The following is a 23,409-nucleotide window of genomic DNA, read 5'->3' on the forward strand; positions in this document are numbered from 1 at the left end:
ATGAAAAGACTTCAACGGTCTGTGAGATTCTTGTCCCCCACTGTACGAAGTCATGCCCTAATTGATCCTTAATTTCCTCCAGATCTTGCTTGAGTTTATTATTTGAAGGTAAATTATCAACTGATAAGTTTCTTTACTGCTTTCTTAATACTTTTGTGAACATGTTAAAATTGTGTATCATTTGTTGCTCTTTATCTTTTGCCCAGTCTTCAAATTTGCTCAAAAATTTTGATTTATGTTCATCAAATCTTTTCTCAATCAATTGATCACAACCAGATGATAAGCTACTATTTGGTTTAATTGTCCTAATTTAGTTCCTACTTCTTGTTGTTTATTCTCAGATCCTGCAACTTGTTACTTTTTGTAATCAAAGAGGAAATTGTTCTTGAACTTGTCGCAATTGATTTAGATCATTAGAGATCTCTTCTTGCTTTCACACTATGTTTTGCACTTTAGTGAACATCCCACACATTTGGGTTGTACCCTGCTCTAAATCTTGTTTTGTCGTCAGCATTTTTTTTAGTGTTAGAAAGCTTTCTTCCTTTAAAAATTGCACTGGGGGATTGACTAAATGTTGGGCCAAAGTCGCTGCTTCCTCTACTTCTTGCACCTCCATAACAGAGTGAACATTTAGTTGTTGATCTCTCTGCACCTTAAACTGTGATCTGATTTTCACCATAAGACAATAAAATTCAAAAATTAAAAAGATCTGTTCCTAACAGGGACACATTCTTAGTAAATACACAACTTACACTAATTATGTGACATTAAACAGAATTGTGTGTTGAGATCACCGGCACACACCATTAATATTTCTGTGCACGGGATGGTAGGTGCAACAGCCAGATATTCTGAAGTACATTATTGTTGATGGCATTGCTCACAAGTGTCCGCAGGAGTCACAGCAACTGCAAGATGGTGCATTCTCTCAACTCTTCTGTGCACAACAACTTCTCAAGCCTCTTCACCTTCGACTGCAATGGGCAAGTGATTGAAGCATTCTTGATTGTTGCATACCAATTGGTGTTTGGTGGTGCAGCCAGAATATCTTGCATCTCTGTAGCCATGTCTTTCTTCAATGCTGAACAATGTAACTGTACTTAGTCTCATTTGTTGTCACCTGTGCTAACAAGAACAGACCATCTAACTGTGCAAACCATAAAATAGGACTTTGTTGCTAGAATAGTGGGGGCTTGATTGTGGATCTGCAGATTATTGTGCCCATAAGTGACTCGATTGTAGGTGGCATGTCCAGCTTGAGGATATGACAATGGGACTCATAAGGGACATGCAGTACAATGCAGCTGGCACACTTGTTTCACGTACATTGGGCAGTCAGTGTGGAGCTGCACATTCATTTCCGATCACACTGCATTTCAGATCATGTCGTGGTCACTAAAAATGTTGTTTGTTAGGGTTTTACTTAGAAAAACAGTCTAGATCACACAAATCACATTTATTGGTGACTGATTTCAGTCCAAAGATAGACTATCTTCAGACTGTACTCTGGAATATTAAGTACGGAAAATATAGAGGGACATACAGATAAAATATGAACATAAAACAAAGTTATACCCATAGCCTATGTGGGGAGATGGATCTACAGAGCAGGAACTGCAGAAGTCTTCAAGTGCTGTCAACTGTTGGAGAAGCAAATATGTGGTGCAGTTATATAGCGGAACTCCACCCCCTTCTCCACAAGTCATTTCTAACCAATACAATGAATGCTTATTGAATACATGATGAAAAACCTGAGTTACTAATTTAAAAATTATAGCTATTTCTAGTATTGTCTGTAAGATTAACCACTATTATACTCGTGATGCAAAGAACAAGCTGCTAAATAAAATCCATTACATTGTAACATCTTTGACAGCTATTGATGCTGCACATTGCTAAGGAATGAACAGCATCCTGTACAAGCAGATGGTCCTGTAGAGGGCAGTGCAATAGCAATGTTATTGGCCTCTTACTTTATGTTAATTTTCATTTTAATATGTTACATTTTACAGCATAAACTTAAAATAAGCAACTTAAACTGATATTATAATTAGATACCACAAGCAAGCTAGTAATAAAAATTTTGTGGACACATTAGACACACTGCTAAGTAACCAGTGATGCCTTATATATACACACTGTCTCACAGAGAATGGTGTAAGTTATTGACTTTTTACTGTGGGCTATTTTATATTTCAATTCTTTGCATCACAAATATAATAGTGGTTAATTTTACAGCCAATGCTGTAAATAGATATCATTTTCATGTTAGTAACTAAAGTTTTTCATCATGTATTTAATAAGTATTCATTCTTTTGGTCACAAATAACATGTGGAGATAACTAGGGGGTGAAGCATCCGATAATTAACTCCACAGCATCATTGCTTCTTCAGCAATTGACAGCATTGAAGACTTAGCACTTTCTGGTCTGTGGCTCCATCTCCACACATCAACTTTGGGTAAAACTTCTTTTTATTTTTATTACATTATCTACATTTTATCTGTATATCCACCTATAATTATAGTGCTCTGTATTCCAGAGTACAGTCCAATAAATGTTATTTGTGTGATCTAGACTGTTTTTCGAAGTACGACGACAGAACTGATTGCCGATTTCCCAAAATGTTTTCATAAATATTGTTTATCAGAGTTACACAAGGGCATTAATACTATTAAAGCACCATATCCAAGTAGCATACAACAGTTATTCAAGAACAACAAGAAATAACTATTGTCTACAAAACAAAGAATAAACATATGTCAATGACTGTATCACTGATCATAAATACTTTGAGCACTCTGTGATGTCACTATAATCATCATTGCAATGTATTATCACTACAGTATAATTATAAGTGTAATAGACTTACCTCTCCCTTTTACATTATAAATTATTTTACTATTAAATAGTCATGAACACACTACAAATATTGCAGGAGTTAGAAACTCAGTCATACAAGCTTTTAACCTAAGGCATTCTCTATACTGTAATAGCACTACAAGAAAGTGATATGTTGTCTGGATAAAAAGCATCTTTGAGATAGTTCAGAATGTTTGTAGAGTTTTTATTTACTATGCTTTCCATGAGGAATGGTCAGTATTCTAGGATATGACAGGAACAATCATTTGAAGCAAACAACTTCATAGGGACATATGAACTACGGTTTCCTAGATAGAACACATTTAATGTATGTTTTTATTTATTTTATGTATTATTCAATACAGAAAAATGATATTTAAAGCATAATTTTACATGCTCATTCAATATCGAGGTCCCACATTACATTTGTTTATTTATAAGTGTAAGCAGGAACAGTAAAGAATAATCATCTGTTTCACTGTGCTGGTAGTTAGTGTGGGTCAGGGCAGTGCTGTCACTGTGGAGAACTGGTTATTCTTCATGTTTTACTGTCCCTGCTAATACATATCGATAGCCGGCCGAAGTGGCCGTGCGGTTAAAGGCGCTGCAGTCTGGAACCGCAAGACCGCTACGGTCGCAGGTTCGAATCCTGCCTCGGGCATGGATGTTTGTGATGTCCTTAGGGTAGTTAGGTTTAACTAGTTCTAAGTTCTAGGGGACTAATGACCTCCGCAGTTGAGTCCCATAGTGCTCAGAGCCATTTGAACCATTTTTTGAATACATATTGATGAAACAAATATTGCACTAGACTAATTTTTGATCGCTCAGTCAAATGGGCATGTAAAATTCCAAAAATAATTTTCCTGTATTAAATAACACAGATAATAAATAACCACATATTTTAAATGTGCCCTGCCATGGAAACCATTCAGAAGAGGGCATACGTCTGTATGAAGTTTTTTGCTTCAAATGATCATTCCTGTCATACCCCTGAATACTGACCATTGCTCCTGGGACACCATGTACATTTTTCTTGTTGTTCCAATACAAAACATTTCTTTGCTTATATTTTTAATACATCAATATTGTCTACCATTTCTATCTTCCTGTGATAGAAATTGAGCAGTTTTATCTATATGATCTGAAGATACTGAACATGTAATAAACTCGGATATATATTATTCACAACTCCAAACATCTGAATCTCCATTTTTAACAGAAAATTAAAATGTTTTGGAGTATAGCTTATATTTGCATTTGACCTTTGATATTTCATATCTTATGCGCCCATAAATTCAAGAATTCAGAATTGTTTTGAATTTATTTTTTCTTTCACAGTTTTAGAAACTGAAGTTTCTTTTTGTGTACCTTCATAGTTGATGGGAAGTGTTCATCAACTCCAGAAGAAAACATGGTTACTGCTTTATACATATATCTATGACAGACTTTTTCAAGATTATTTACATAACTATCATTCAGATATCCTAGAAACATAATACAAACCTGTAGTACAATATTTAATCACTACACGCATTACTTATAAATGGACTAGACAATTTGGGCAGAGTCAATGTTCATGTTCTACTTCTGAAAAAGTTAAATTATACTGTTTCTATATCATGTACTGTCATTCGAGATATTTTTTAAACTATGATTTATTATACTATGTGTATGAACTGTTTTCTATGCTCCTATCTTTCCTAAGGCAACTGCTTGCTTATTGTGTATGTTTTATTGCTGATAAATCTGTTTTGTGTGTCATCTAGCTACTTGTGGCCCAGATTTTGTCGACATGCTATGCACTGATTATGATGGCTGTCATCGTGGGTACAGCTCTGCAACTCGGTGAAGACGGCATCGGTTCACCGTCAGCAATTTTTCTCATTGCCTTGTCTGGATCTTTCTTCATTGCTGCGTGCCTTCACCCTCAAGAATTCTGGTGTATTGTTCCTGGAATAATTTACTTGCTTTCTATTCCATCTATGTATCTCCTTCTTATTTTGTACTCTCTCATCAACCTGAATGTTGTTTCATGGGGAACAAGAGAGGTTGCAGTGAAGAAAACAAAGAAGGTTTGTTACCTACAAGCAAAATATATTGACATAAACTTTAGTTCAGATTTTGCATGATTGGACTGATTGTTGAACAATATACACAGTTTATTTTCTTTTGATGTTTACATTATCAGGAGAGCAAACAGAAAAATAACACGTAGAGAGAAACAAGAAATCAATTTTTGCTAAGATAAAATTGCATCTGTTAACAATGAGAATATGATAACAAAGTCACTCATGACAATATTCTTGGATAAAATATTCTCAGTCTTCTTGCTTCAGGAGCAACTTTATCCGTAAATATCAGAATGTTGTGCAACACTCAAAAGACTGTGGTGGTTTGGTTATATGATAAGAATGTCTTTAAACAGAAACCAGTGATATTATTTTGAAAAGGTGCACCTTAAATTTCCAAATCTGGACAAAGGCGGTTGACTTGATAATGATTAGAAGTATTTATACAATGCACTAGAAGATTTGAAATGAAGAAATCAATAAAGTGGACAACTTTAAATATTTGTGCAGTGGTGTATCTTCAGACAATACTATACACCAAGAAATAAGCATTAGAATACTGCTGCAACTTCAAAATTTCATCATTCTGTATGTCATTCTCTGTGGCAAATAATTTTCTCATTATATGCCAAGATTACACTTTATAAATGTAACTTGCCCCAGTTTTGACATATGGTTTGGAAACAATGGCACTGACTTCACCAGCCAGCAGTGGCCTCAATGCAAAATGAATGAAGTTCCTCCAGTCTTGCTTTAAAAATAAACAGCAAAGATAAAATTAAAAAAAAATAAAGACATATGACAGAAACTTTACTCTGAAAGAAGCTTAACTGATGTATTAGAGCTCAAAAGACTGCAGTGGTATGGTCATGTAATAAGAATATCTTTAAACAGAATCTCATGAAAATATGTATATTTTCGAAGCAATATAACAAGAAAAGACATAAAGGAAGACCTAATGAAATTTAGGAAAACAGATCCTCAAAGAGACTGACAAGATATACACAAATATTAATCATGTCCCAAACCAAGAACAATGGTTGAAAAAAATAACTAGGAAGGTGTTCATACACACATTCACTCAACTTACTGGAGCCAAGAACAGCTGATGATGGAATGGAGAAATCAACAGCTGCTTTGCCACAATTACACATTACATTATGTTTTCAAAAATAAAAGTCTTATCCAATGCTTCAAACTACTGAGAATATATCGTGAATAAATAAGAACGTGGAGACCAGAAGGAACAACAAAATGTTTAACCGGGATAGTGATGGATGGAAGTTGATGCTGGATGCTGAGAAAATGGCAAGAAATAAATTTTTCTGGTGGCAATAGGGGTGCTATTACCATCCCTACATAACAGACATCAACATAATCTCTGGCAGCACATGCAAATTTCTTTTTTTATAATTGATGTATTAATGATAGGGGGTGGGTATTCACAGAGTGATTACTGGATCACATTAACAGCAACAACATTTAGTTGTTCTACATGATGACAATGCACGAAGGGATGGATATTCATACATTGTCTACTGGATCATGTTAACAGTAACAACATTAGTGGCTCCACATTATGACAATGCAGGAAGTTATTGAAAGCTCAGGCTCTTACTCACACCTGATGTGGCAAGAAGACTAAGAATATTTTATGCACCTGCTAACATGATCCATTAAAAATAATGTCCATTAAAATTTAATCTGTTAACATCAAGCATGGCTAAATGAAATTATCTTGCAGAAAATTACAAGCATCCTTGAGGTGATGGCCCAATTACAATTTCCTTTCTCTGACTTAAAATCATCAATAGAAACTAGATGTTGTGGATATTACTGCTTCTTCTCTCCCTACTAATCATTGTATTTTTGTTTATGCTTCACTAAGGTGGTGGGTAATTATTTGGTCCAATTCTCCCATAACTGTGAATTATTTTGCAATTGGTGGATATTGGTAAAGAACAGATAATATGTACACACTAACTTTAACTTGTGTATATGTTTCATTTACCAACTATAAATTACTGAAGGTATGCATGTTGTGTACTAACATATCATTAGTTGTAGCAGCTGTTTGTCGCATTGGTCATCAGCGCAGCATATAGCCTTACAATGATGGCTGTAACAGTTGGTGTACTTCTGCAAATTCAAGAGAATGGCCTGCTTGCACCTTACTCTGTCTTCTTCTTTGGGGTTATTGCTGTGGTAGTAACTGCAGCACTACTTCACCCAAAAGAAGTGGGATGCTTACCATTTGGTATTGTGTACTTCATAGCCATACCATCAGCATACATGGTGCTGTATATTTTCACACTATTCAACCTTAATGATATTACCTGGGGAACTCGGGAATTCATTGAGAAAAGAACCAAAAAGGTAATTAATTTTTTTTTAAATAGAGATAGCACTCTTGCACATTTAGAGCATGACTTCTCTAACTGATAAATCATATATAGATGCTCAAAGTAAAAATGTACTTGCCTTTCTACACATTAGAACTATGAAAGGTCGTATAACAAGAAATACACTGTAACATAACTTTTTCTGGGCTACAAATATGCAGCTGAATCCCAGCTGTTGTAACACACATGCATTTCTGTTGGATTAATTTCACACTCCGATTGCAAATGCCATCATCCATCAATTTCAACACTGACTTCATACCAACTAGTCTTTTTTAACACTAAAACATTAAAGACATGTGCTCAGATAACAATGAATACAGAGAAAAGAACAGTAAAAAAGACCACAGAAATATCTCTGTTTGCACATATAAGCAAATGGGGTAATGCAGAAATATGTAAGTTTTGTACTGAGTAGAGGTATAAAATAAGGCCACAGAAATACTATGTTTACAGTAATCACTTGAAATAATCATATCTATTCCTGGTGCTGATAGTTTCATATTCACTAAAAGTTTATACACTCCTGGAAATGGAAAAAAGAACACATTGACACTGGTGTGTCAGACCCACCATACTTGCTCCGGACACTGCGAGAGGGCTGTACAAGCAATGATCACACGCACGGCACAGCGGACACACCAGGAACCGCGGTGTTGGCCGTCGAATGGCGCTAGCTGCGCAGCATTTGTGCACCGCCGCCGTCAGTGTCAGCCAGTTTGCCGTGGCATACGGAACTCCATCGCAGTCTTTAACACTGGTAGCATCCAGCGACAGCGTGAACGTGAACCGTATGTGCAGTTGACGGACTTTGAGTGAGGGCGTATAGTGGGCATGCGGGAGGCCGGGTGGACGTACCGCCGAATTGCTCAACACGTGGGGCGTGAGGTCTCCACAGTACATCGATGTTGTCGCCAGTGGTCGGCGGAAGGTGCACGTGCCCGTCGACCTGGTACCGGACCGCAGCGACGCACGGATGCACGCCAAGACCGTAGGATCCTACGCAGTGCCGTAGGGGACCGCACCGCCACTTCCCAGCAAATTAGGGACACTGTTGCTCCTGGGGTATCGGCGAGGACCATTCGCAACCGTCTCCATGAAGCTGGGCTACGGTCCCGCACACTGTTAGGCCGTCTTCCGTTCACGCCCCAACATCGTGCAGCCCGCCTCCAGTGGTGTCGCGACAGGCGTGAATGGAGGGACGAATGGAGACGTGTCGTCTTCAGCGATGAGAGTCACTTCTGCCTTGGTGCCAATGATGGTCGTATGCGTGTTTGGCGCCGTGCAGGTGAGCGCCACAATCAGGACTGCATACGGCCGAGGCACACAGGGCCAACACCCGGCATCATGGTGTGGGGAGCGATCTCCTACACTGGCCGTACACCACTGGTGATCGTCGAGGGGACACTGAATAGTGCACGGTACATCCAAACCGTCATCGAACCCATCGTTCTACCATTCCTAGACCGGCAAGGGAACTTGCTGTTCCAACAGGACAATGCACGTCCGCATGTATCCCGTGTCACTCAACGTGCTCTAGAAGGTGTAAGTCAACTACCCTGGCCAGCAAGATCTCCGGATCTGTCCCCCATTGAGCATGTTTGGGACTGGATGAAGCGTCGTCTCACGCGGTCTGCACGTCCAGCACGAACGCTGGTCCAACTGAGGCGCCAGGTGGAAATGGCATGGCAAGCCGTTCCACAGGACTACATCCAGCATCTCTACGATCGTCTCCATGGGAGAATAGCAGAATGCATTGCTGCGAAAGGTGGATATACACTTTACTAGTGCCGACATTGTGCATGCTCTGTTGCCTGTGTCTATGTGCCTGTGGTTCTGTCAGTGTGATCATGTGATGTATCTGACCCCAGGAATGTGTCAATAAAGTTTCCCCTTCCTGGGACAATGAATTCACGGTGTTCTTATTTCAATTTCCAGGAGTGTACCTATCTTTTTCTCAGCTTTTCAATGATATGAATGATTTTTTTATCATAATACAAAATATTGAAATGTGGTGCCACATAATAATGCTGATAATTAATTGGGTGTATTGGGTAACTAAGGAGGAGGTACTGATTCAAACTGGGTAGAAAAGAAATTTGTGGCAGAAATGGACTAAAAGAAAGGACCAATTAATGGGACATATTCTGAGGCATTACGGGATGAATCATGATTTTGGCAGTGAAGGGAAGTGGGGTGGGGCATTATAGAAGGAGGCAAGGCTAGACTACAGTAAGCAGGTTCACATGGATGAAGGGTGTAGTAATTATGCAAATATGAAGAGGTCTGCACAGGACACACTAGTGTGCAGAGCTGCATCAAACCAGTCTTCAGACTGAAGACTACAAGAACAATGCATATCAGAATTATGTATGTCACTCAAAATTAAAAGTGACATTTATGAAGGGCATTCCCATTTTAGTTTAAGGCATTAATCCCACAAGGGTATGGGTAAAAACTAATTTTGTAACATTGTTTTAATTTGTGTTCCACAAAATATTGAATGGTTTTTCTTCTTCTTACATGTTATTAACCTGGAAAACAGTTTACATTTTGTCATCATCAGCTCTTTGGCACTTTTCCACGCATTACTGTATATATATCTACATGCATTGACATTACTCCTGAAAGTTTTCTAATGTAATCAAACCATTTTGCTTTATGTCATTTTCTTAGTCTTTTCTAGCCTCATGGAATCTGTCAAAACTCCTCCTTTGTCCATCTATCATACGTTCATCTGCTACAAACCTGCACACTTCAATTTCATTTTCATTAGTCTTAATTACATCTTCTAATCCAAACCTGTTCGCTGATCCATTTATTTCTGTCTCTCCCAGTAACTTCCAACATGTATCTCTTCATTGTTCACCAAGCAATCCCCCATGAATGAAAACTGATAATACACAGTGAATGTAAACTTTCTTTTTCAGACACATCAAAAGCTTAGTTTTATGAGCCTTCTTAATGTACTAAAACCATTCTACACAATTCAGTCACTGCAGGCTGAAATACAACTGTTCCATGACATGACAGAAAGACTCGTTCGTCCTCTGTTAGAATATTGCTGCGCGGTGTGGGATCCTTAACAGGTGGGATTGACGGAGGACATCGAAAGGGTGCAAAAAAGGGCAGCTTGTTTTGTATTATCACATAATAGGGGAGGGAGTGTGGCAGATATGATACGCGAGTTGGGATGGAAGTTATTAAAGCAAAGACGTTTTTCGTCGCGGTGAGATCTATTTATGAAATTTCAGTCACCAACTTTCTCTTCCGAATGCGAAAATATTTTGTTGAGCCCAACCTACATAGGTAGGAATGATCATCAAAATAAAATAAGAGAATCAGAGCTCGAACAGAAAGGTTTAGGTGTTCGTTTTTCCCGCGCGCTGTTCGGGAGTGGAATGGTAGAGAGATAGTATGATTGTGGTTCGATGAACCCTCTGCCAAGCACTTATGTGAATTGCAGAGTAGTCATGTAGATGTAGATGTAGACATCAAATATTTGTACCTGACAATAGTGTAATGCCAAAATTGCAGAAAGATGCTGTCCTTTAAACAATTCATACAGGCCGAGGGGCCCATATTACAAGAACTTAATTGTAATTTATGATGAATTCTTTTATAAATCACACAATCAAATGATAGAATGTACCAGTAGGATAGTTTTTGTTGTTTTGCTCTGCCAGTACTTCATTTAAGAGGTCATATAACACTTTTCTCTGTGGAGAATAGCTGCAAGTGAACAACTGTAGGGAGGAAGCAAGATAAAAAGAACTACATTCATTTCTACAGTAAAAAACTGCTATGTATTGTTCACTTAACTGTGGGTTACTATGCACTATTTCCTATTGTACTTAACACTATGTTATGGTCAGCTTATGCATGTAATGGCTGAATGGGTGAAAATGAACCATTGACGGCATTTTTATCTTGCTAAAAAAAACTCTGTTTCACATAGAAAAGTACCCTCTGAAATGTATTTTATAATGATTTCTGGAGTTGAGATGTATACTGAGGTGACAAAAAGTCATGGTATAGCGATATGCACGTATAGAGGTGGCAGTAGTATCATGTGCACAAGGTATAAAAGGGCAGCACATTGGCTGAGCTGTCATTTGTACTCAGGTGACTCATATGAAAAAGTTTCTGATGTGGTTATGGCCACACAATGGGAACTGACAGACTCCGAACATGGAATGGTAGCTGGAGCTAGGTGCATGGGGTATTCCATTTTGGAAATCATTACTTAATTCAATATCTGGGATCCACAGTGTCAAGAGAGTGCCGAGAATATAAAATTTCAGGCATTACCTCTCACCATGGACAATGCAATGGTCAATGGCCTTCAATTAACAATTGAGAACAGTGGCATTTTCATGGAGTTGTCAGTGCTAACAGACAAGCAACACTGTGTGAAATAACTGCAGAAATCAATGTGGGACATATTACAAAGGTATAGATTAAGACAGTGTGGTGAAATTTGGAATTAATGGGCTACGGCAGTAGATGACTGACGCGAGTGCCTTTGCTAACAGCACACCATTGCCTGCAGCGCCTCTCCTGGGGTTGTGACCATATCAGTTGGGCTCTAGACAACTGGAAAACCATGGCCTGGTCAGAAGAGTCCTGATTTCAGTTGGTAAGAGCTGATGGTAGATTTCAAGTGTGGTGCAGACCTCACAAAATCATGAGCCCAGGTTTTCAATAAGGCACTGTGCAAGCTCATGGTGGCTCTGTAATAGAGTGGGCTGTATTTGCATGGAATAGTTTAGTCATCTGTTCCAAATGAAATGATCATTGGATGATATGTTCAGCTACTTGAAGGTCACTTGCAGCCATTCATGGACTTCACATTCTCAAACATTCTGGAAAATTCAAACAAATGATTTGTCCACCCAAATTGCCCGACATGAGTCCCATCAAACATTTATGGAACGTAATCAAGAGGTCAGTTTGTGTACAAAATCTGACACTGGTAACACAATCACAATTATGGGCACTTACAGAGGCAGCATTGCGCAATATTTCTGCAGGGGACTTCCAATGACGTGCAGATCCATACCGTGTCAAGTTGCCGCACTACACCAGGCAAAATGAGCTCTGACACAATACCAGGAGGTATTATATGACCTTTTGTCACCTCAATGTAGATGTAAATGCAGATGTACCATTGTTAGCTGCTTAAGATTCATACTGATGTTTGTTCAGTATTAGACATTGACTCAGTGATGATGATGGTGAGAAAAATATGGTTTCTGCAAATACAACTACAAAATCCTTCGAAGTGTGTGATGCAGTATTTTGCTTCCATTGTTCACTACAGGTTACAGTAAAACAATCGAAAATTCACAATGGAATAATGAATATATTATGAAAAGCGTAAACTGCTACTCACCATATAGTGGAGATAGTGAATCACAAAAAGACTGCTAAACAAGTAAGCTTTTGGCCAAAAGGCCTTCTTCTGAATTAGACAACATATACTCTGTCTGGCTGGCCTTGGCAGCCAGAGACAGTGATTACATGTGTGTGAGTTATGTTTGCATGGATGTACGTGTGTATGTTGCCTAATTCAGAAGAATGCCTTTTGGCCAGTTTGTTGTGCCTGTCTGCAATCCAACATCTCCACTATATGGTGAGTAGCAATCTATCCTTTTCATAATACTGTCACAGGTTACAGTAATTCAAGTGATATCCTAATAATAATAGTTTTGATTGTTTTAACAGTGAGATATGAATTGGATTACTTAGTTCTTCTTTTCTTAAATTGAGTGTTTTGAAAGAATAATCATCTTGCTAATAAATATGGGCTTATATATAATAAAGAACTTAATGTTCTTTTGAAATTAAATACTTTCTATCATAATTGTACATATGCAGATCAGTCAATGATTTCCTGCAATCAGTGATATACATTTAAGTTATATGCATAGAAACGTTTCTCAAGGTTAACAACTGAATACAGAGCTCAGGAAACCTCGAAGCTTATAGTAGGAAATGCTAATAGACACTTATGGTTAAAACAGGAAATCATTGCTTACAACTATTTTACTGTTGCACATTTAATAAAAAAATTTGTATTCAGAGTTCATTTGACAGAACAAATGACTTCACATTTTTAGGAAATAGAGCAAGAAAAGAAAGAAGCTGAAGAAGCAAAGAAGAAAGCCAGGCAAAAGTCTCTCTTGGGCTTTCTTCAAGGAGGTGGTGGAGGTGATGACAATGAAGAAGGATCCATTGAAATCTCCTTTGCTGGCCTCTTCAAATGTATGTTTTTCACACATCCCAAACCAATTGATGAGAGGCAACAGCTCCTCAGGATTGCAGAATCTCTGGATTCTCTTGGAAAGCGTTTGGAAACAATGGAAAGGTCAGTATTTCTTAAAGTCCACATCACATAGCGGGGAAAAAAATACACACACACACACACACACACACAGAGAGAGAGAGAGAGAGAGAGAGAGAGAGAGAGAGATTATGTATGGCTTCTAACTGAAAACATTGCACTAGAAATGAATGAAGCAGATTTATATCATATTATATAAGAAACTAGAAAAAATAAATATTCAAAATAAATTAAATGAACGAACACAAATTTCTTGACTCTAGTCTTCCAAAAAAATTCCTGTAGGATCACAGAATACAAGATTATTGTGAAAATGACATAGACTGATATACAGAATTTGTTATTTCCTCTATCCCTTGATGCAAGTGTATCGAAATCTTTTATCATCCTTTGCATTGCCTGATGCAGATTAGTAACTACGACATACAACAAAAATTATACTGTGCCAGATGACACCATGACAAAAATAAACTGCTGGCCATCAACACTGTAACGTCACAAAGGATAGAAAATAACGAAATTTTACTTCTTGTGTCTGTACAGTGTAGCAGGAAAGTTGCATGGTTAAATTTGTGGGATGGGTTGGACACCATCTGTATCAAAGTAGGTCAAGACAGCATGGGTAACATGTAGTCTTGCATTATTATGTTAAAAGATAACATCATAGAGATCTCAAATATAGTGTGCAGCCACCAGCCTTAACACATCACAAATTTAACAGCTGCTGTCAAAATTACTGGTTATGCAAATCAGAGGTGATCACATTGTGTACCTACACAATCAGATCAAGTTTTGCACTCATCTGACAATAATGGCTGCAATCTGACAATGTTTGTTCTCTTCAGAGCCTCCAAACATTGGTATGCCTATGGTGTACTGTACACAGGCCCTGCCCTTTTCCAAAAAGTGAACATTATCACAGCTCACCACTGTATGTCTGCTGTCATATCAAGAGAAGCTGAAACAATAGTTACCCTGCTAACAATACAATACATGGCACTCCAGATGTCATCACATTGTTCATATCAATTCTTGTCTTGCTGCAAACAAACCCATTTTATGCCACGTGCCACAAAGTCATGCTATATGCAATTATAAACTGTTCCTAGGAAATCCAGATCACATCTTTTACAAATACTCACAAAGGCATTTACACCATACATATATGAAATATAATATGATATTCCTTTAATAAGCACTAATAATAATTGGAGATAAGTCCTGGCAAAATATGGTAAATAATGAAAAATTTTAGTTTCATTATGACTTCATAGTCATTGGTAATGACTGTTCTGGGTCAAACAATGGAAAATCCAGTATAGAATAATGACAATATTACGAAAAGGGTAGTGATGGTAGGGAATGAAAACCTCATAATTCCATGTGTTTGTGAAAACTTGTAGTAATTCCAGTTATCAGTAACTACATAGTCAAAGAGAAATTTGAAAGTGCATGGATTTCTCTAATCTGTCAATAACTAGGCTTATACTATACAATTATACATGTAGCAACTTTCCGTATCACTTCATATTATTTTTTTATGAATCCATTTTTGCTTCACCTGCAAAATTTAACAAAATGGAGTTACAAGGTTTTTATTGCCTACCATTGATCGATTGCTACTCACCATGTAGTGAGATGTGAAGTCACAGACAGGCACAACAAAAGGACTGTTAAACAAGTAAGCTTTCAGCAAATAGGCCTTCTTCTAAAGTGGACAACATTCATGCAAGCACTACTCACATGCGCATGACCACTGTCTCTGACCACCGAGGCCAGATTGTGAGCATGATGGGAGAAGAAATCTGAGTAGTGGGGCTAAAAGAGGAGACTGGGACAGTGAGGGGAAGATGTAGCAGGGTAGGGGCAGGGATGGAGTGAAAAGCACTGCTTGTGGAAGAATACATGGGTTGGTGGGGACAATGTAGTGCAGCTGGGTCTAGTTTGGGGATTAGATAGTGAGGGGGGGGGGGGGAGACAGAAAAGGAGAGAAGTAAAGAGAGTGCAGGTATGTTGTTGGAATAGAAGGCTGTGTAATGCTGGTGTGGAAGCAGGGAGAGGTAGGTGGGTGAAGGAGAAAGACTAACGAAGGTTAAGGTTGGGAGTTACAGGAACATATGATATATTGCAGGGAGAGTTCCCATCTGTGCAGTTCAGAAAAGTTGGTGTTGGTAGGAAGGATCCATATGATGCAGGTTGTGAAACAGACATTGAAGTGAAGAATGTTGTGCGGAACAGCGTGTTCAGTAACTGGGTGGTCCAGCTATCTCTTTGCCACAGTTTGTCCGTGTCCAATCACACGGACAACAGCTTATTGGTTGTCATGCCCATGTAGAATGCAGCTTGTAGATCCCAGAGTAATTTCACAGGCCTTTGATGGGATGGATGATGCTTGCGACCAGACTAGAGTAGTTAGTGGTGGGACGATGTATGGGACAGCTCTCATACCTAGATCTGTTACTGGGACATGAGCTGTAAGGCAAGAGGTTGGAAGCAAGGGTGGAGTAGGGGTAGACGAGGATATTGTATAGGTTTTTTGGGCAGTGGAACACCACTATGGGAGGGGTGGGAAGGAAAGTGGGTAGACTATTCTTTATTTAAGGGCACGACAAGAAGTAGTTGAAACCCTGGTGGAGAATGTGGTTCGGTTGTTCCAGTCCTGAGTTAGTACTGAGGGTAGCGCTCCTTTGTAGCTGGATGGCGGGACTTTGGGAGGTGATGGGTGACTAGAGACATAAGGCATGGGAGATCTGTATCTGTATGAGGTTAGGAAGGCAAATTCTGTCCATGAAGGCCTCAGAAGACCCTTGGTATATTTGGAGGAGACTGCTTATCAGTAAATATGTGATGGCCGAGTGTCGCTACATTGAAAGGAAAGGGACTACTCAGTATGGAAAGGGTGATAATTGTCAAAGTGGCAATATTGCTGGTGGTTGATAGGTTTGATATGCATGGAGGTCTGATGTAGCAATCTTTGAGGTGGAGGTCAACATAGAGGAAGGTGACTTGTTGAGTTCAGGAGGAGCAGGTGAAGTGAATGGGGGAGAAGGTGTTGATGTTCTGGAGGAATGTGGATAGGGTCAGGTCCAGGTCACGAAGATGTCATCAACGTACCTGCAGCAGGTGAGGAGTTTGGGATTCTGTGTGGTTAGAAAGAATTCCTCTAGATGGCCCATGAATAGGTTGGCATAGGATGGTGCCATGCAAGTGCCCATTGTTGTACCATGGATTTGTCTGTGTATGATGCCTTGAAAGGTGAAGTAATTTTGGGTTAGGATATAGTTTGTCATAATGACCAGAAAGTTTTGGAATCCATCAGGGACTGTTGAAGGTAGTGTTCAATAGTGGCAAGGCCATGGGAATTAGGGATTTCAGTGTAAAGAGAGATGGCATCAATAGGGATGAGCAGGATACCAAGTGGTAAAGGAACAGGAACAGTGGAGAACTGGCAGAGTAAATGATTGTTGTCTTTTATGTAGGAGGGTAGAGAAGGGTAGGGGTTCCAGGTAATAGGCTGAAGATGTCGGTCTATGAGAACAGAGATTATTTCAGTGGTGGCACAGTAACCAGCCACAATGGGGCACCCTGGGTGGTTAGGTTTATGGATTTTAGGAAGCATGTAGGAGGTAGGAGTGTGGGGAGTGGTAGAGGTGAGGAGAGAGACTCAGAGGACAGGTTTTGGGATGGGCTTAAGGATAGGAGGAGAGACTGGAGGTCCTATTGGATTTTTGGAATGGGGTCACTGTAGCAGGCTTTGTAGGTGAACAAATATGACAGCTGGCAGACTCCTTCCACCAGATAAGCTCTGTGGTTCAAAACCATAGTGGTGTAGCCTTTGTCAGCAGGTAGGACTATAAAGTCAGGATCAGTTTTAAGTGGTGCTCCGCGGTTCTTTCTGTGGATGTAAGGTTAACTTTCATGTCGAGGGATTTAGAGAATGATAATGAGGCAAGGTTTGAGGTTAATAAATTCTGAAATGTTAAAAGGGAGTGATTTGGGTGTCTTAGAGGTGAACCACAGTTGGATGTAGCAGTGAACTGAGTCAGCAGGGTTCACTGTTGGCTTTGGGTTGAATCTGATTGGTAGGGTTAGTGATGAAAAAGTGATAAGGAGATTCCACCAATGCATACACAGTCTCAGCTCCCTTCCCCTGTTCGCCCCCAAACCTCCCAACTGCACCTAGCTGCCCTATACAGCCCCACTAAATGCTGTATGCTCCCATAAGCAGCACTTTCTGTCCCCCACCCCTACCCAGCTATCCCTTCCCCTTCCTGCCTCAGCCACATCCTTACATGCACCATCCAGATTCCTTCTCCCATCACGTGCTGTTGCTTGCAGTCTGGCCTTGGTGGCCAGTGAAGTGGTCATGTGTGTGTGTGTGTGTGAGTTGCACTTGTGAGAATTGTGTGTGTTGTCTACTTAGAAGAATGCCTTTTGGCCGAAACTCACTTTTGTAGCAATCTTTTTGTTTTATCTGCCTGTGACTCAGCATCTCCACTATATGATTCTTCTGTGCCTGCTGTTAAAGAGTAAAGATTCCCAACCATTTTCCTTGTTAACAGAACTGCAATAAAATCTCTTATATCAGAACAACTATTTTACTTTATTGTTCTACTGTTTGGCCAAGATTGTTCAATTATACAGTTTTATTTCGTTTATTTATTTATTCATTCAGCTGTAGACAAATTTCTTTGTATGGAAGATGTCACTGTATATATTTATATGCATTATTTATAGCAGAGGTACATAAGATAAAAATGCTAGGGCAAAAACAGGATATACATAAGATGACCATGATGTGGACATATATAGACCATTTATCACTAAATTACACTAGGCAAGATTAAAGAAGAAGAACAAACTTGTTTCAAACTAGAGAAATGAATCAGAAAACTTCGCCAATGATAAATATATTAGGTTATATGGCATAATTTGTGAACTAGACACCTATCATATTGTTTACAAACATACTCCATCCTCTTTGGCTGCTTTGTAATTGGTCAATCTGATTATTTATTTGCAATAATGTTCATTGTATCAACTCCCTAAATGAGTGAAAGCTATTTTTAATAAATACACTTTAAAACAGGTGTAGGCAATACATTAAATCCAGATACAGCTTTGCACAAAACACTTTATTTTGTCGACTTGGAAAAGCAGACTCACTGAACTAAAAGTCAAAGAGTAAAAACTTATATCTAATGTCCGCTGCACTTGCATGGAGTAAACGAAGCACGTATCACTGGATCACTGGCTACAGCCATGTTCCTACATATTCCCCCCCCCCCCCCCCCCCCCTTAAAGTGTGGAGCACCTGGGATAAATGGGTACTTAAACTTCACCTGTCACCCTGCTCTTGTACGGGCAACTTGTTGCTGCAATAATGAAGGTGCTGGTGTGGGCTGTTCCGTTGTGGTTCCATGTCCCCTTGCCATGGGTTCGTCTGCCATATCATGTGTAGTGAGTTCCAAACTTTGGTCCTTCTCATCCTGTTGAGTGTCATAATACTCCCGTCCTTGCAAGACCCATGCTGGTTTTACCCTCTCTATGGACACTCTAATAGTTTTGTCATTCTATGAGATGTCCACAGTATGAGTGTCATATCATACTATTTGATAAGGTCCAGTATATGGAAGTTGTAGTGGCACTCTGACTGAATCTGTGTGGAGCATGACATGTGTACAGTCTGCCAATGCCTTATGCATGAAAACTGGTCACTCACCATGTCTAGATACTGTAGGCCTTCTCATTGTTTCCACATGCTCACGGATTTTACTTATCACTGATGAGAGGTTTTTTGGCACTGGTGGTGCGACGGTGGTTAGGTAATCTGCCGGGATTCTCAATGGTTCCCCACACACCAATTCCACCACTGAGGCACTGATGTCTGTCTTGTATGTGGTCCATAATCCAAGTAGAACCAATGGTAATGCTTCTGTCCAGCTTCTCTGATGACAGATGAGATCTACCTTCAACATCCTGTGCCACCTCTCCACCATACCATTGCTTGCTGGATGGTAGCTTGTTGTATGGTGGTGCTGGAACCCACATAAATTAGCTAGCTTGTTGAACGGACTAGACTGAAACTGACGGCCTTGATCTGTTGTGATATGAATGGGCACCTGAAGTGAGGTAGACATTGAGAGACAAATGCCTTTGCAACCATTTCTGCTGCTATTTCAGTGACTGGAATGGCCTCCGCCCATCTCATGCATCTCTCTATTACTGTTAACAAGTACTTACAGCCATCCGAAAGTGGGAGTGGACCCACTAAGTCAAGATGGACATGGGCAAATCTTGCGGGTAATCCAGTGAAATTCTCAATTTACACGTGAATGTGTCATCCTACTTTGCAGCGTTGATATTGTAGGCCTATGAGAGTCCATTCCCTGGTGTCCTTTTTAATTGATGGCCAGACAAAACATGCTGTCAGTAACTTGATCGTGGCATTTGCCCCTGGGTGTGCCAGGCCATGAACACTGTCAAACACTGCTTATGAAATTGTTGTGAAATGTATGGGTGAGAATTCTGTTTTGATATATATTGCACCATAACTTAAGCCTTCTTCCTGGCATGAGTATTGGCTGTAAGTGTAACCCTGTTGTGTGGTCTGACAATAACTTCTGTAGATCCAGATCTACTTCCTGCAATGTCGCGAGCTCTTCATAGTTTATTGTGCTGGTCACACTGCAAACACAAGGAAAGTAATCTGCAACCAGATTCTCCACACCTCTGATGTGCCTTGTATCCATGATGAATTGACTGACAAACTCTATGTGCTGGTACTGCCTTGGCGAGCATTTATTGCCTATGTTGCTGAAAGCTGACACTATAGGTTTACGATCAGTGAAAATTGTTACTGGTCTGGCTTCAATCTACGAGTGGAAATGTTTGACACTTTCATATATTGCCAACAACTCTCTGTCATATGCACTCCATTTTTTCTGTCGGAGTTGCAGCTTCTTCGAGAAGAAACTAAGAGGTTGCCAATGTCCATCGACCTGTTGTTGCAAGGCTGCACGAATGGTGACCTGGCTGGTGGCTACTAAAATATTCTATGGTGCTGCAGGTATGGGGTGTGCCACTAACACGAGTAACACTGCCTCCTCTAAGCTTCTTTGTAAGTTGCCAAAAGCTTTGGTCATTTCTGGTGTCCATTGTAGCTTTTGCGTTCCTGTGGTCTCTTGCCAGCCAATGCATTCATAAGCGGTGCCTGTGTTTCAGCGGTAATTGGTACATGACGCCGGTAAAAATTTACCGTACCAAGGTAATGCCGAAGTTGTTTGTAGTCTGTAGGTTTGGATAGGTTGCACAACATGTCAATCTTCTCTGGTAATGGCTGTATACCATCGGCTGAGACTATACAACTGAGAAAAGTTACTTGACTCCTGCCCATGACGCATTTGCGATCATCTTGTTTGGCGATCATGTACAAAGTTGTTTACAGCATACTGCCCAACAGTTTCTATGTCAAAACAATAATTTGAAAGAAGTATTCACTTGGAACTGTCAAAATACCCCATTTTTTATATAGTTCACTGAAGTGGGTCCTTTTGTGTCTCTTGCTCATTATTCTGATAGTTCATCTTTGACGTTTGAACACATTTTCCATATCTGAGCATCTGTACCCAGAATATTATGCCATAACTGATGACAGAATGTGTATGTGCAAAGTATGCTGTCCTTAGGCATGACCTATTGGACACTGTAGTTAGTATTCATACAGCGTAGTATGCTGTACTAATTCTTTTTCTGACTGCTTTGACATGTTTGCCCATTTGAATTATGATCGACATACATATGTAAAAGAATTGTGCTAGCCACACACACCATGAGCTTATTATGTACTTTAAGTGCTGCTGTATTAGGTTTCTCACTTACATAAAAGTTCATCTTGTTAGTCTTCTTTTAATGAAAAGTTACTTTATTGTTTGTTGAGCACTTGCAGACCACCATAAGTGCCTAGTCAGATCTTTCTTCTACCATTTTTGGTGTCCTATGTGTAATTATGATACTGCTGTCATCAGCAAATAACAGTTTCACCTTGTGTGACACACAGTGGGAAGTCATTAATGTAAATGAAATGAGTAATGGGTCTAATACATTCCCTTGGGGGGCTTCAATGTTCAAACAGTCTGGATCTGAGAGATCTTGAAAGTTGGGCTATCCCTACTCTCTGCTCTCTGTCTGCTGGGAAAGACATAAATCATTTATTTACAAACCCCTTATTTCTAGTGCTTCAAGTTTGCCAAGAAGTATTTCATGAGCAGCTGTGTCAAATGCTTTGCTAAGGTCTAGGAAAATACCTTACTTGTTCTCCTTTATCCAGGGCTTCTAAAACTACTTCTGTAAATGTTGCTACAGCAGCTTCTGTTCCCTCTCCAGACCTGAAACCAAACTGTTTTTTGCAATGAAGTTGGTATTTAAATTATAGCAGTTCAAAAGAAAAACACATTGTGCATGCTTCACATTAAGTTTTTTATTTATCTTTCATTATTTTTGAAACAGAAGATACTAATGAAACTGGTCTGTAATTTTCTGTTTTCACCTCTTTTGTGGATGGGTAGAATTTTTGCATGCTTGAGATAATCTGGGAAGGAACCAGATGAGAATGAATTATTTGTAATGTCTATTATAGGTGCTTTTATGCTGCTTGTGCAGTCTTTTAGTCGACACATTGGAACCTGGTCTAAATCTGTGGACACTGTTTTTGGAAGACTTTCTTGCAGTTTAGTTGATACAGTACTAAAGCAGTTGTTTACAAATTTGGTCAGATCTTTAGGTTTATCTGTTATTCCGATTTTTATGTTTACCTGCTTTGTCTCTGTACTATTAGTCTCTTGTTTAACTACATTGCAAATGGTTTTGCCTTTATTGTTTGAGTTATGTATGGTGTTAGCTTCCTGCAGCAGTTTCCTGACACCCTTTTCTACCTGAGGAAATAGTTATATGACGGCTGTGTAACTCTCATTATATTTGATAGAGCTGAGGTATTTGAAAGCTTCGGAGGATTTTCCAGTACCTTTTGTTGCACAGTTCTTTCTACTACACTCTTCAGTTGAATGTATTAGTTTAGGAAATGTTTCCTCAAATTTTAGTTTAAGTATAGTAATGAATTTATTAAATTTTTCATTACTGTGTGTTCCAGGATGTACTTCAACCTTGTTTGGCTGGTCATCAGCGCTCTTCTTGAAAATACCCTTCTGTAGCTAAGCACTTTTGTTTGTTTCTTTGGAGATATTTTGTATTTTGCTATTTGACCAAAATGGACTGGTACTCCTAGGTTCTTAACAGCTGCCTCACAGTATTTCTCGTTGATATGTGTTACAAAGTGGTCTTAATTGAAGATAAGTGTTTGATTATTCTTGTTGCATTTATTACGCACAGTGAGAACAACAACTATACAAGTTATTGAAGAAACTTTTGCTGCCTTCATCCACTTTCATCACATTGACATTTAAATCTCCACAAACAAGAATATGATCTTTAGGAGTACATATCATGTCTAGCACTTGCATTCATTTAGTGAAAAAGATATTAACATCACCATTAAAAGACGTAATAAGCACAGTATATGTATATTTTGTTCCTTTAACTCTACCATTGATAGCTCAAAATGCTTTACATTGCTCAAAGAAATCATATCACTTCTATCTATGAAGTTATGTCTCTTTTAATGTAAAGAAGTAAGTCTCCATCTCTCATTTTAATGATATGCTGTAGTAACAAGC

General features: G+C 39.1%; 1 protein-coding gene across 2 annotated transcripts in view; it reads left to right on the top strand.

Annotated features, from left to right (window-relative positions):
* The window catches only part of LOC126262294 (chitin synthase chs-2), a 380,478-nt gene that overhangs the window by 326,754 nt on the left and 30,315 nt on the right, over window positions 1-23,409 (top strand). For both annotated transcript variants that reach the window (XM_049958822.1, XM_049958823.1), the window contains exons 16-17: window positions 4,628-4,933; window positions 13,455-13,702. In XM_049958822.1, coding sequence (XP_049814779.1) covers window positions 4,628-4,933; window positions 13,455-13,702 — 554 coding nt within the window. The remainder of the gene's footprint in view (window positions 1-4,627; window positions 4,934-13,454; window positions 13,703-23,409) is intronic.

This window comes from Schistocerca nitens, chromosome 6 (genome assembly GCF_023898315.1).
Source record: "Schistocerca nitens isolate TAMUIC-IGC-003100 chromosome 6, iqSchNite1.1, whole genome shotgun sequence".
In the NCBI taxonomy this organism is placed as follows: Eukaryota; Metazoa; Arthropoda; class Insecta; order Orthoptera; family Acrididae; genus Schistocerca; species Schistocerca nitens.